A 15,575-nucleotide genomic window follows, 5' to 3' on the forward strand; every position below is an offset into this window, starting at 1 on the left:
CCTCTTCTCCTCCACCATCAGATTTCTGAATGAGCACAGACACTGCCTAACCTCAACAGCCCCCACCACCCTCTTCACACTGCTACCTTCGGGAAGGAGGTACAGAAGAATGATTACAAGCACACAGCGGCACAATGACAGGCTCTTCCCCTTCGCCATTAGATTTCAAAATGAACAATGAACCACTGTTACGGAATAAGTTAATACAATTATGGAATAAAATCTATCTTAAGGGATAAGGTTAGATTGAGGGGGGTTTAGGTACATTTCACAAACAGACATCTCACTTGAAGTGCAAGAGTTATGTCGTGCACTATCAGGAACCACAAAGACTAGGGCTGAAGGAACGATAGGCTTTAATAGACAGAAGAACCTCACTGGCCTGGATCCAGGTATAGGACATGGAGGGAAGGGAGAGGTGGCTCGACCTTTATGGCCCAGGACCCTGGGGGAGGAGTCATGGGTACGAGTCATCAGTGGGCGGGCCAGCTCCCTATATACAGTAGTCAACCATAACTATATACAATGGAGGAAACATTCACCCCTCTTTTAGATCAGAGCCCCCCCCCCCCACCCCAGTCTTTGGACGAAAAAAAAACTGCCAAGACTACAGATTCAGTCGCATTGGTGACCTCCTCTGTCTACGGGGCCTGCGGGGAGCAGGGGTAGGGGTGGTCTGCAGTTCCGCCGGCCAAGTATCTAGAGGCGGGGGTCCCCGACTGGCTAGGCGGAGAGGGTGCTGCTCTCTTCATCCGGGTGATGTCGGAAACGGTCTGGGAAGGGGTGGCGGTGGGGGGGCCTCCGGCACGCGGACAGGCGCTGTATCCCCGTGGCCGTCGAGTGGGTACCAAGGGCTGGCACGAATGAGGCGCACCCTTTCGACGCCCGCCCCCCCCCCCCAAACCCGGTCTCGACAGGGCTGAGCCTGGTGAATGCAGTCCCCTGGGGTATTGGTGAAGACCTCTCCCAAGGAGCAGGAGAGGGCCATTTATTTTAATAGGGGGCTTTCTCTCGCAATGCATTGCGGGATTCCTCGGCCGCCATTGCCGGCGATGGTTCGCCTCCAGTTCAATGGCTTCCGGCGCAGGCCATTCCACTGGAAGGGTCCGGAAGGACGTTTGTCCGCGACCCTCCTGGCGCGTCGGGGGGGGGGGGGTGGGGGGGGCGAGGGTGGGGGGGGGGGCGGGGGGGGTGGGAGGGTGGGGGGGGGGGAGGGGGAGGGAAGAAGCCGCCACTCGCAGGAGGTTGATGGAAGCAGCCACGCATGCTCAAAGGATGAGGATGGTCGTATCGTGGGGACTACATTTCCCAGAGGTCAGCGCGCCAGAGGCGGCCGGGATGCGCCGGGTGCTGGTGGCTGCGAGCGGCTCCGTGGCCGCGCTCAAACTGCCCGAGCTGGTGGGCCGGCTGCTGGAGCTCGGACAGGTGGGGGGGGGGGAGACGGGGGGGGGGGGGGAAAGGGGAGGAGGGAGGCAGAAAGGAGGAGAGGGGAGACATGGGGAGGGGGAGGAGGGGGCAAACGGGAGGGGAGGGGGAGGAGGGGGAGACATGGGGAGAGAGGGAGGAGGGGGCAAAAGGTGAGGGGGAGGAGGGGGCAAAAGGGAGGGGGAGGAGGGGGCAAAAGGGAGGGGGGAGGAGGGGGCAAAAGGGAGGGGGAGGAGGGGGCAAAAGGGAGGGGAGGAGGGGGCAAAAGGGAGGGGGGAGAGGGGCAAAAGGGAGAGGACGGGGAGGGGGCAAAAGGGAGGAGGGGGAGGAGAGGAGGGGGCAAAAGGGAGGGGAGGGGGAGGAGGGGAGACATGGGGAGAGAGGGAGGAGGGGGCAAAAGGAGGGGGAGGAGGGGGCAAAAGGGAGGGGGAGGAGGGGGAAAAAGGGAGGGGGGAGGAGGGGGCAAAAAGGGAGGGGAGGAGGGGGCAAAAGGGAGGGGGAGGAGGGGGCAAAAGGGAGGGGGGAGGGAGGGGGCAAAAGGGAGAGGACGGGAGGGGGCAAAAGGGAGGGGAGGGGAGGAGGGGGCAAAAGGGAGGGGAGGAGGGAGGCAGAAAGGAGGAGAGGGGTAGACATGGGGAGGGGAGGATGGGCAAAAGGGAGGAGAGGGGGAGGAGGGAGAGACATGGGGAGAGAGGGAGGAGGGGGCAGAAGGGAGGGGGAGGAGGGGGCAAAAGGGAGGGGGGAGGGGGCAAAAGGGAGGGGGGAGGGGGCAAAAGGGAGGGGGAGGGGGCAAAAGGGAGGGGGAGGGGGGCAAAAGGGAGGGGGAGGGGGCAAAAGGGAGGGGGAGGAGGGGGCAAAAGGGAGGGGGGAGGGGGCAAAAGGGAGGGGGAGGAGGGGCAAAAGGGAGGGGGGGAGGAGGGGGCAAAAGGGAGAGGACGGGAGGGGGCAAAAGGGAGGGGAGGGGGAGGGAGGAGGGGGCAAAAGGGAGGGGAGGGGAGGAGGGAGGCAGAAAGGAGGAGAGGGGTAGACATGGGGAGGGGAGGATTGGGCAAAAGGGAGGAGAGGGGGGAGGAGGGAGGGTGTTGGGGAGGAGAGGAGAGACGGGGAGGGGAGAGGGGGAGACATGAGGAGGGGGCAGAAGGGAGAGGGGGAGATGGGGAGAGAGGGAGGGGGGGCAGAAGGGAGACGTGGGGGAGGAGGGAGGGTTGGGGAGGAGAGGAGAGACATGGGGGAGGGGAGAGAGGGAGGGGGTTGGGGAGGAGAGGTGGAGACATGGGGAGAGGGAGGGGGCAGAAGGGAGGGGAGGAGAGGGGGAGGGGAGAGGGTGGATGTGGGGGGGAGGGGAGATGGAGAGGAGATGGGGAGACATGAGGAGGGAGGGGCAGAGGGAGGGGAGGAGAGTGGGAGGGGGAGAGGGGGAGAATGTGGTGGGAGGGGAGAGGGCAGACGTGAGGGAGGGAGGAGAAGGGAGGGAAGAGGGGAGGAGATGTGGGGGAGGGAGGGAAGGGGGAGGAGAAAGGGAGAGAGAGGGGGCAGAAGGGAGGAGGGGGGCAGAAGGGAGGAGGGGGGGCAGAAGGGAGGAGGGGGGCAGAAGGGAGGAGGGGGGCAGAAGGGAGGGGTGAGGGGAGGAGACGTGGGAGAGCGAGGAGGGGGGCAGAAATGGAAGAGAAGGGGGCAGAGGGTGAAAGGGGGAGATGTGGGAGATGGTTGGGGGGGGGAGATGTGGGAGATGGTTGGGGGGGGAGACGTGGGAGAGGGGGATATGTGGTGTCCCCATACCAGGCTGTGATGAAGTCGGTCAGCATACTTTCCACCGCACATCTGTACAACAGTTTAGGAGTTCTTTCTTTCCAAGGGTTTGAACCTGTAAGGACTTCCTTTCACATACCTTTTCAATGCAACAAAATGTTTTGGGTGGCCACATTGTGCCATCGACGGCTGGCGACTAGGGTTCACTCCTGACCTCCAGTGTCGTCAATGCGGAGTGGGGTAAGTTGCTGGCTCATTCGGCCGCTGCAAGTGACCCCCTGGTGAAACAGTGAGCATGAGAGCGACAGAAAGGTAGGAGAAGGAAACCGGATCAGTGAAGGGTTAGTGCTGGTGGGCACACATTCGCGCTGAAGGGGCTGTTTTTAAAACACAGAAATGCTGGAGTTTCCCCCACAGTTCAAAGGGGTTGTAGCTCAATTGGGTGGCACAGGCTCGTGGGGCAATTGGGCCTGTTATTGTGCTGTATGTCAACAAAAAAAAAGTTGTTAATGCTATCCGTTTGGAGGGTGCCCAGATGGAAGATGAGATTTTGTTCCCTGAATTTGTCACAGTCTGGCAATGCCGTGAGGCCATGGACAGACATGTCATCGGGGGAATGGGCAGGAATTACCAGGAGATCCACACTATTGCGGCGGACAGAGCCGAGGTGCTCAACAAAGCGATCTCCCAGTCTGCATTCAGTCAAGGAGGCCACAACTGGACCACCAGATGAAGCAGACGATTGCTGCAGATCCACAAGTGAAATGTTGCTTCACTTGGAAGGGCTGTTTGGGGCCTCCGACTGGTGGTGTGGAAGGAGGTCTGGGTTTAAGTGAGCCCTGTTTCCATGCTCCGACTCCCTGGAGACAAGTGAGGAGAGGTTGGAGGAGGAAGGAGATTGTGGCTCAGAATAAAAGGACGTCCCTGTCGAGCGGAAGGTGAGAATTTTCTTCTGTGGATCTGTGGAATTTGTTGCCACAGGCACCTGTGGAGGCCAGGTCATAAGGCAGATTTAAAACGCCAGTGGATGGGTTCTTGATTCTTCGGGTTGCCAGAGGTTATGGGGAAAAAAAATACATCAGGAGAATAAGGTTGATGGGGAAAAATACATCAGCTGTGAGTGAAAGATGGAGCAGGCTCGATAGGTCGAATGGCCTATAACTTATGGCAGGGACAGGCAACTTTTTAACCACGCGTGGGCCGGATGGTGTGTCTGTGGGTGAACTGATGCCCCATAAATGGAATTTTACAAGATTAAAAATGCACTTGTTCTCTTGGGCTTAAAGATTTGTGCATTCACATTAACCATATAACCGTTTACGGAGCGGAAACAGGCCATGTCGGTGTGCCCACCGGTTCAATAGAACAACTCCACTAGCTCAACCCTCCTGTTCTCTGCCCATAACCCTCTAACCCCCTCACCTCCATGTACACATCCAACCTTCTCTTAAATGACAGAAGGGACCCTGCCACAATTATCTCATTCGGAAGATCATTCCATTCTGCCGCCACTCGCTGAGTAAAAAGACACCTCTAATATTTCTCCTAAAGTTTTGCCCCCTTACCCTTAACTCATGCCCTCTTGTTCCAACCTCCCTTGCCCTCAGGGGAAAAGAGTCTGTTTATGTCTGGTCTATCTATTCCTTTCATAATTTTAAATACCTCTATCAAGTCCCCTCTCAGTAATCTACGTTCCAATGAATAAAGTCCCTGTAATCCAGATGCTGTAACCCAGGCAACATCCTTGTAAACCTTCTCTGCACCTCTCCAACCTTATCTATATCCTTTCTTAATTTGGAGACCAGAACTGAGCACAGTACTCCAAACCAGGCCTCACCAATGCCTTATACAATACAAGTATATTGCACGTGCACAAATTAACTGCAAACATTGAAAAATCTGGGTGTTGGGGTGGTTGGACGTTGCCCGAACGGACGGTAAGCGGCGCATACCTGTAACGGCGGGCTGGGTGCACATGGTACTTTTTGCACTGGGTTGCGGGCCAGATAAACTTGGATCGCCCGTAGGTTGCCTGCCCCTGCCTTTTATAAAGTCGTGGCGTCAGGCAGCGTGGAGGCGGATCCTTCAACCCATCGAGTACACGCCAACCATTAAGTCCTCATTTACCATCTCTTGGTCTGTCGACTTCTATCCCTTGCCGCTTCAAGTGTTAACTCGGGTATGTTGCGCGTGAGCCTTTTTCCAGTGCTCCCTCGGGCAGTGTGCCCCAGATTGCCAACAACCTCTGGGTGAGAAAGTGTTTCCTCCAGTCTCCTCTCCTCTCGTCTTCATCTCCTCACACTCAACATTCTGGTTCAGGTATCTCATGAAAATCTGTGTAAAAATCTAAAATTAAAACACAAAGATACCTTGACAAAGGGCTCAAGCCTGAAACGTCAGCTATGTATTTTAACCTTTGCTATATAAAGGACACTGCTTGACCTGCTGAGCTTCTCCAGGTTTTTACTTTACACTCTCAACCTTACCTGTGCCCATCTATCAAGTGCATCTCCCCACTCCTCCTCATGGTTAGTGGAGTGGGGTGGTCATGTTAGCATGGCGGTCAGTGGCGAGGGTTTGGAGCTGACGCCATCTGTAAGGAGTTTGTACGCCCTACCCCTGTCTGCATGCAGTTTCATCTGGATGCTCTGGTTTCCTTCCACCATTCAAACGTTCCGGGGTCTGTAGGTTAATTGAGCAGCACGGACTTATGGGCTGGAAGAGCTTGTACATCTAAATCTCATAAGCCCATCCCTACCAATCTCTGCTCGTAACGGAAATATTCCATTTCTGGAAAAATCCGCTCCTCTGGACCCTCTCCAGGGATTCATGTCCTTCCTAGAGTACGGTGACTGGAAGCCCGCAGGATACTCAGCTGAGGCCCCTTGGATGTGGACCAGCTGGAAAGATGGGCTGCAAAATGGCCAATGGAATTTAATGCAGACCAGTGTGAGGTGCTGCATTTTGGGAAGGACAAACCAAGACAGGACGTACACGTTAAATGGTCGGGCACTGAGGAGCGCGGTAGAACAGAGGGATCTGGGAATACAGATATATAATTCCCTGAAAGTGGTGTCACAGGTGGATAGGGTTGCAAAGAGAGCTTTTGGCATATTGGCCTTCATAAATCAAATATTGAGTACAGGAGTTGGGATGTTATGGTAAAGTTGTCTAAGACACTGGTGAAGCCAACTTTAGAGTGTTTTGTGTCCTGACCTGTTATCCTCTCCTATTAACACCTTTTATCTACTGGTCTGTACTCCTCCCCTTCCATTCTTCCTTCTCACTAGTCTTTTAGCACAGACACCTGTCTGTGTTTTTGACTCGAACCTTGAAAACGTTGCTAATACTCTTTATCTGCTCCCTCTCACCTGTGTGCGCGCAACACAGCGCACCAATTGATGCACGCACAAAAGGTTAGTTACCTAAAATTAGACCTATTGAAAATAATCTCTCAGCTAACTGTTTCTGTTAACTAATTAGTCAGTTTTTTCTATATTAAAACCTGCCAGTACAGTTTTATCGGCCATGAGAGATAGGCTGTGCCAAAACTTCTCTTGAAACAATTTCACGTTACATTTGCGCAAGTATTCAGTTCGCACAGATGTTTGTACCTGGCAAAAAGTCTGCACAACGTAAAAATTTTTTGTTTTGCACACACTGGCTACAAAAAATCAGGGGGAACCTTTCTCTGTGGACGCTGTGAGACCTGCTGAGTTCCTCCAGCATTTCCGTGCTTTGACACTAGATGGTGGAAGGCACAAACAGATAGATTTCACTAAATTACATTGCCAAGTTCATTATCGTCAGACGACATTACAACCTGATGAAACAGCATTTCACCGGACCACCCACCCACAATACCCAGCACATAATAGTCATGTATGCATAAAGATATAATTTAAGGCGCAGGTTAGCGCGACGCAGTTACAGCGCCGGCAACGAGGGTTCGAATCCCACACTGTCTGTAAGGAGTTTGTACCTTCTCTCCGAGTCTGGGGGTTTCCTCCCACCCTTCATTTGGAGTTGTCGTCCAATTGGCGGCACGTGCTCGTGGGCCGGAAGGGTCTGTTACCGTCCTGTATGTCTAAATTTTTTTTAAATATACCCCTCCACCATCAGACTCTTCAATGACAAATTCAGTTAGAGACTCATTTAAGGGCTCTGACCTGCGCACTTTATTGATTCTCTTTTTGTTCTCTCTGTATTGCACAGTCAGTTTGTTTACGATCGATATCTGTTTACGTGTTTTACAGTTTATTTTTGCACTACCAATTAGTGGTCATTCTGCCGCACCCGCAGGACAAAAGGAACCTCAGGGTTGTCAGTGATGTCGTGTATGTACCCTGACAATAAAACTGAAATATAAATATTTTGGGATGGTTACAGGATACCATTCATCAATCTTGCAGCCTATGAAGAAGCTGTTTCTTTTTGATGCTCCATCGTTAAGGTGTTTGTGTCTTTCATACTTCGAACAAATTTCGGGGCCACGGCTTTGTTAAAGGGTGCCACTCTATGAAAATTATGATAAATTTGCAATTCCGTCAGTACAAGATTTTTTAAAAAAAGATAAGCAGTAGGGAGGAAAAGACAAAGCGCAAGGCGTTGTGCAAACTCTGTCGTGAAACATGCACAGACATGCTGGAGAATCCATCGGTTCATTGACCGTTCAGAACCCGAAGGCAGAGGGTGTAAATCGGGTGGCCCAGATTCGTGGGCCAAAATGGCCTGTTACCGTGCTGAATGTCTACATTTTTTAGAGTATCTTTCCTGGATGGCATCCTAACGTGTGTTTTAATTTTTTTTCTGGCCAAATGGTGCCACCCAAAACGGTGTCCCTGGAGATGTCAGGTTGGCGATGCTTTAAAAAAAGGGTGTTTTTAGCTTTCTGTTTCCAGTGTGAGTGAGATCTCTGCTCATCATGGTTCACAGTCCTCTTCTAGTTGGCCACGCGTTCGGTATCTGATTCCTCCTGCAGCAAACTGAAACGCTGGAGAATCTCAGCTGGTCGGGAAATAAAGAGGCAGTCGACGATTCAGGCCTGAAACCCTTCTTCCGGAGTTTGAGGAGATTCGGAGTCACCAGAGGCTCTCGGAAACTTCTACAGGCGGAGAGCGTTCTGGCTGGTGTGGAGGCACCCACCCTCAAGACAAGAAAAAAAAACTCCAAGAGTTAATTCGGCCTGCGGCATCACGGGCACCAGACTTCACTCCATCGAGGACATCGACATGAGGCGACGTCTTACAAAAGCAGCCTCTATTCACAACTGCCCAGGCCGGTGTTTTAAAAATGCAGCCTCTATCCACCCAGGCCGGGCCCTCTTCACTCTGCCACCATCTAGGAAAAGGTTCAGGAGGCTGAAGACAAGCGCCCAGCGGCACAAGGTCGGCTTCTCCCCCTCTGCCATCAGATTCCCGAATGAGCCACAGACACGGCTTCACTTTTGTCTTTTTCCTGAACTATTTTTTATTTATTTTGTAACTTGGTTCAAATGGCGAGTCCCGTGACGAGCTCATGCCGATAATTTCTGATTCAGGAGTGCTGGAAATCAGGGAGATGCCTGAATTAGTTAAAAGGTGGGGGAGGAGAGCAGAAAAGAGGGAGAGTGGACAGAAGGAAGGGCAGGGAGGTGTGGATCGGGAGAAGGAAAGCAGAGAAACATTTTTCTCCCTCCACCCCAACCCTGACAGAGATGGTAAAGACAGAAACCAATGTGTCCTGAAGGCTTCGGAATAATGACGCAGCACAACTGTTGAATGAATCCTTTGGTAAACGTGCATTTCTTGTACGGTGGAGTTCCAGAATGGCAGTGTGCCAGAAAGGGTCAATTTACAGTGAACGTGGAAGTGAGCTCAAAGAGTGATAAAGCAGTTTGATGGGGGGGGGGGGGGGTTGTTTTAATGTTGTGGTGTTGCAATGTCAAGCTCAATGTTTCAGACCACCTGGTGATTGTTGAGATAAATGGTTCTGGTGGGGGGGGGGGAGAAAAGATCAGCGAGAGGTTGCTCAACAACGCAGCTGTAATTATTGGGTGCTTCCTGCTCGTTTGGATCCTGAGATGCTCTCTGGCTTTCTGAGTGACTGGAAACTAAACTGAGGTATAAATAGAAATGACTGCAAGGAGGAAGAGGTTGTTTTCTTCCAGCCACCCCAGGAACAGGTTTGCACCCACAAGTTCACTGGCCGTCGGACCGTGGTCATGAGGTGTGGTTTAGTTTAGAGCCTGTGCTGTCCAGTTGGACCCACTAACCCCGCACGTCATCGGTATGTGGGAGAAAACCGGAGCACCCGGGGGTGGGGGGGGGGAAGCCCACCCAGGTTGTGTGGAGAATGAGCAAAAGTCCTTGCCGACAACACGCGGATTTGTACCCGGGTTGCTAGCGCGGTAATAACATAAACATAACATAACAATTACAGCACGGAAACAGGCCATTAGGCCCTTCTAGTCTGCACCGAACCAAACACCCTTTCTAGTCCCACCTCCCTGCACAATGCCCATAACCCTCCATCTTCTTCTCATCCATATACCTGTCCAACCTTTTCTTAAATAATACAATTGACTCTGCCGCCACTATTTCTCCCGGAAGCTCATTCCACACCGCCTCTCTGAGTAAAGAAATTCCCCTCATGTTACCTCTAAACCTCTGCCCTTAACGCATGTCCTCTTGTTTCAATCTCTCCTCCTCTTAACGGAAATAGTCTATCCACATCCACTCTGTCTATCCCTTTCATAATCTTAAATACTTCTATCAAATCCCCTACTCAACCTTCTACGCTCCAAAGAATAAAGACCTAATCTGTCCAATCCTCTCCCTAGACTCTAGATGCTTAAACCCAGGTAACATTCTGGTAAACCTTCTCTGCACTCTCTCACTCTGTTTATATCCTTCCTATAATTAGGCGACAGAACTGCACACAGAACTCCAAATTAGGCCGCACCAACGCCTTATACAATCTCAACATCATGGTGTCGTCCTACATATAATGAGTACATGCACCTCTAAAAAGCAGTCAAATTTAAACTCTAGCATGCACTACAACGCACAATAAGCATTTGTGAAGGACTTCTCACATCCCTTTTGTAACCTTCTCCCCCCCCTTCTGCCATCTGATAGGAGGTACCATAGCATTTGGGCCCACACTTCTAGATTCTGCAGTAGTTCCCCACCCTCCCCCCCCCCCCCCCACCCCCCCCCCCCCCCCAAGCCATTGGCTCTTAAATTCCTAGAACATTTTTTAATACTGTGTTATCACTTAACGTTTAACTCCTATTTATGTAAATTGCTCCATGGTCCTGGAGAAGCGTCATTTTGTCTTTATTGCACTGAATGTTCGACAAATCAAGGGGAGTTGACTTGGTTTCAGGTAATTAACAGATCACTTCCGACACAGGCAAACGTTGAGATGTAAACTGTCCGTTCTGAAAAGGCGTTCCTTTTGTTCATATGATTGTTGTCTACTGCCATGTCTCTCTCTTGTACAGGTTGAAGTAAAAGTGGTGACCACAGAACATGCCAAACACTTTTATGACCCCAAAGATATTCCTGCTGAAGTATACAGTGACTCGGATGAGTGGAAGGTAGTTGCACTTTATTGTATCGTTCAAGAAAGTTGTAGAGATAAAACGGGCATGAGAAAGACGGCACGGTTTAGCGCAGCGCGACGCTGTTGCAGCTCTAGCGATCAGGTTCGAAGCTGGCACCGTCTGCGAGGCATTCTCCCCGTGTCTGTGTGAGTGTCCTTCGATTTTTCTCCCACCCTACAAAACGTACAGGATTAGGGGGCATGGACTCTTGGGCCAGTAGGGCCTGTTACCTTGCTGTATGTCTAAATCCGTGGTTTTCACATCCCTCTTTAAGTGATCCCTAGGCCATCGGTGCTCTGTGGTTAGTAAGGGATCGCTTAAAGTGGGATGTGAGTGGAAGAAATGTTTGAAAACCACCGTTTTAGTCGTACGTCATTGACTCGTGTATGCACGGCTTCAGAACTCCAAAGGAAATGGGCAATTTTCTCAAGCAAAATATTTCAGTAACGATTGGGTCTTAAGGTCGCAATCCCTTACTAATCCCTTACTGGCCTAGGGAATACTTAAAGTGGGATGTGAGTGGAAAGTTTGAGAAAAAAGCATGGTAACAGGCCGACAGAGCCCGATTAACCTACAAACTCCGTACGCTTTTGGAGGGTGGAAGGAAATCCGCGCAGACGCGGGGAGAGCGTACAAGCTCCTCACACAGAGCGCCGGATTCGAGCTCGGGTTGCTGATCCTGTGGTAGCGTTGCGCTAACTGTGCTGGTTGCGTACTGGTTTGTACATCTAATTGAATCCTCGATCACTATATTTTAGCGTGCACTCCCTCACACTCACTGCTGCGGAAGTGACTTTTTAAAAAGTATTTTATTTTTAAAATTAAAAAAAACCCAGAACACGTTCAATTAATAAAGAATTATACATATAAAACAATGCATGTGGTGGATCCCTCCCTCCCCACCACCCTCTTTCCAAGTTCTAGTATTTCCCAATTTCGGAACGTCACCCTCACCGAAATTCCAAATTACCGTCTTATTAATTTAATAAATCAAACGTAGTTACACCTGTACGTTGCTTTAATTTGTTGGTATAACTAATAAATATTTTGCATAATGAGATTTTCATAAAAAAGCATAATAATGATATTCAAATTTAAACAAATATAAAAGAAATAAACAAAATAAGATGATTAAGGTAAATTCAGAGAAAAGTATCTCCAGGGCTTACATCTCTGCCATGATTCTTTGAGGAATGAAAGCAAGCTCCCCGGACATCTACAAAAGGCAAATTTTTCTTAGAGGGCTAGTCATAAAATTAACCATAAATCAAAATCACAAGGTTTTAACCTTTACACCCCCACCACCCCCCTATCCCCCCCCAACGGCCCAAAGAAAGAAAAGAGATTATCAATGAATATATAGATTCTAATTAACCGCTGTGTAACCGAGAGCCGCCATCATGACGAGTTATTGAGAGTTTTCCTTTTCAAACATACTTGTGGTAAATATGGGCTCCGTATTTTCAATTTACCATTCAGAATGATATTTATCACGTAAATTATGCTATTTTCTCAAGATCTTATTTCAGTGTGCCATCTTTGCATCCCTAAATCTATATCAGACTTCCAAGTAATAGCTATACATTTCCTCGGAACAACTAAAGCCAGTCATAAAAATTCAGTTTGGTTAATCTTGGTTTTAAACTATGTATTTTAATATTTCCTAATAAAAATAACATTAGATCCAATGGAAGTTTAACACTTTCTCTAAAAATAATCTAATTTGTATCCAAAAAGACAACCTTAATACATGGCCAAGTGGAATGGAAAAATAGAACCTATTTCTTTATGGCATCTAATGCATAATTCTGATGAAATTAAATTGAATCTTTTTTGAGGTGTTAAATATAATTGATGCAAAAAATTATATTGTATTAATCTGTATCTTACTTTAATAATTTTAGTCATATTATCTTTACATAACATTCTCCAGTCTAGAGTCACACATCTCTTCAGCACTGCACCAACTCCCACATGGTGCCTCCGTCATTTCACACAGAATTTCGTTCTTTTCCCATTTAGATGTGGAACCAGAGGGCAGATCCTGTCCTGCACATTGAACTGAGACGCTGGGCCGATGTGATGGTGATCGCGCCTTTGGATGCCAATACTCTGGGGAAGATAGCCAGTGGAATCTGTGATAACTTATTGGTAAGCTAAGCTGATCACCGTTCACCATTAGATTGTGGAATTCACGCATAAGTCTTCTTCACTCATAGGGCTAATTCTTAAAAACTCAAAAGAGGTTATAGTTAAACCCCAGATATCTGGCAGCTATGGGGATTGGTGGATGCTGATAAGTAAATTTTCTGGTTGCTTGAGATTGCGTGTCTCAAGGATTGGCGAACTAACCACGAGGCACACCAATTTTAAATTTTTGTATTTTTTACCCATTTATTTTCCATGGTTTTTTTTTGCCAGTTGCTTGAGGCTGCTGGTTGCTTGGATTTTGGATAAAGGAGATTTTACTGTATTATTGTAATTCCTTTCACACTGGAAGACATTTATTGTTGTGGCAAGAAAGTAAGATTATTGAATGAGAAACACAAAGCCTCCTGAAGCTGGAGCTTACGCAGTCGACAGGTTTATTGGCCACTACAAGTCGGCCCCCAGTATGTTGGCGAGGTGTAAAATCAAGGTGGAAGTTGATGGGAATCTGGGGAAAATAAGGATTAATGGCGAACAGTAGAAAATTACGGCGCAGAAACAGGCCTCTCGGCCCTTCTAGTCTGTGCTGAACTGTTATTCTGCCAAGTCACACTGGCCTGCGCCCAGACCCTAGTCCTCCAACCTGCCCAAACTTTTCGTAAATGTTAAAATTGAGCCTGCATTTACTACTTCAGCTGACAGCTCGTTCCACACTCCCACCGCTCTCGCCCTAATGTTCCCCTTAACCCCTTTCACCCTGAACCCATGTCCTCTGATTGGTATCTCATCCAGCTCTCAGTTGGAATAGCTTCTTTGCAATCACTCTAACTATCATTTTGTAGCCCTCATTCTTCAGTGTTTCAGGGAATAAAAGCCTTTGTAGGATTAGTTCAAATTTATTGTATCGGTACAACCTGACAAAACTGCCTTTTCTAGTCCACAGTACATACAGTACAGACAAGAACAGTACATATACAAGTATCACCTGCTATCTGAAAGTACTATTATAACAAATCACTTTATACCTTAATCAAATCTTTTATAAAAAGGGATATTATCCAGGATAATCGTAATTAAACCCCATAAATCCAAAAGAAAAAAAAGGAAAAAACCCTAAAACTAATACTAATTTAACCCCCTCCTTCAATCAAAGTTACAAGAGAAATACAAAGATGGATCAAGTCGCGACCTCCAAAAGACGGACGGATCACACTGGGGCACCCACATCACCTAAAACTACCAACTATGATAACATTTTATCATACCTTTTGAAACTGAAACTTTTTATCTTTAATATTAGAGCCCTCATTAGGCAATGATCCAGGTATGGGGGGGATGGGGGTAAGGTAAACCTCAGTGATTGTCTCTGTGGACTTTTACAGTCCTGTGGATTGACTTCTGATCCAATGCTCTATATCAACAGTACCAAACTTTCTTACAGAAAGCCAATAGAATGGAGGCTTGTCCACCTCATCCTCTAAAGTAGTGCATTCTCTGTTGCGTCTTTCTGACAAGTGAGGAGATGTGTGTCCAGGATAGATCACTTCAAGGAATTTGGTGCTCTTCACACACTCTACTAGTGAGTTATTAATGTCTAGTTGTCCTTAGTCCACCTGAAGTCCACAATCATCTTTTTGGACTTGTCCACATTGACTCTCGGGTTATTATTTTCGCACCATTTCATGGGATTTCCAACCTCTTCTCTGTCGTGCGACCCATTGTTGTTAGTGATGAGGCCTCTACTGTTGTATCATCTGCAAACATGACGGCCCTGTTGGAGGTGGACCTGGCGATGAAGCCATGGGTCAGTAGCGTGGACAGGACCGGGCTGAGCCTAAAGCTCTGAGGTGTGACGGCGCTCGACGTTCTGCTGCCGACCTGGACAGACTGGGAACTTTCCGTTAGGAAGTCCCCAGAATCCAGTTACGGGGGGGGGTGGGGGGGGGGTGCCGAGTCCCAGCTTCTCCGCCAGCCTCTGGGGTACGATCGTATCAGACGCCGTGCTGAAGTCGATGAATGTCAGCCTGGAGTATGAGGTGCCGTTGTCCAGGTGGGTCAGGGCAGGTATATCTGCGACACATCTTGGCCAATTTCAGTGTTAGGTGTGGCCTTTGAGGTTTCTGTGAAGATGAACGCAAGCTGTTGTTATTTTGTGAAATGGAAATTTCCTTCGTTGCTCAACATTGAAAAGCAGCTTGAAGTGAAGCTTCCACTTCCTGCGAGAATTATTTGATTGAAAACTATTGTGGATATAACAGTGGCATTTTTTTTAAAATCTACTTTTGGAAACAGCTAGATCCCATTTCTATTCCTATGCTATTAATTATACCATTTCCTTCCTGATTTCACTTCTCAGTTTCGCCACTGTTTGGTTTCATGCATATATTTTGCTTAATTGTTACTTTTCGTTCTCTCTCTACTGTCCTTCAATTTCCCTGATACACTTTCTTGCCTCTTGAAATAATGACACCGGCCTTGTGAAGCATTCTGTCACCAATGCTCAACGAGTGCCAAGATTTTACTTCATTGTCATTAGCGCCTGTGATCGGGACCGGGGTTCCTGTAAGGAGTTTGTACATTCTCCCCACGTGCTGTGGTTTTCTCCCGTCCTTCAAAACGTGCTGGGAGGTGGAGGTCAATTGGGTGGCTTGGGCCGGAAGGGCCT

General features: G+C 48.9%; 1 protein-coding gene across 5 annotated transcripts in view; it reads left to right on the forward strand.

Annotated features, from left to right (window-relative positions):
- The first annotated feature begins 1,239 nt into the window (after window positions 1-1,239).
- Window positions 1,240-15,575, forward strand: part of ppcdc (phosphopantothenoylcysteine decarboxylase) — a 76,104-nt gene continuing 61,768 nt past the window's right edge. For 3 of the 5 annotated variants that reach the window (XM_069902695.1, XM_069902696.1, XM_069902692.1), the window contains exons 1-3: window positions 1,321-1,425; window positions 10,661-10,756; window positions 12,785-12,913. In XM_069902695.1, coding sequence (XP_069758796.1) covers window positions 1,339-1,425; window positions 10,661-10,756; window positions 12,785-12,913 — 312 coding nt within the window. In that variant the 5' untranslated portion in view covers window positions 1,321-1,338. The other 2 variants (XM_069902693.1, XM_069902694.1) reach the window with 2 other exon arrangements.

Source organism: Narcine bancroftii, chromosome 11 (assembly GCF_036971445.1).
Source record: "Narcine bancroftii isolate sNarBan1 chromosome 11, sNarBan1.hap1, whole genome shotgun sequence".
NCBI lineage: Eukaryota > Metazoa > Chordata > Chondrichthyes > Torpediniformes > Narcinidae > Narcine > Narcine bancroftii.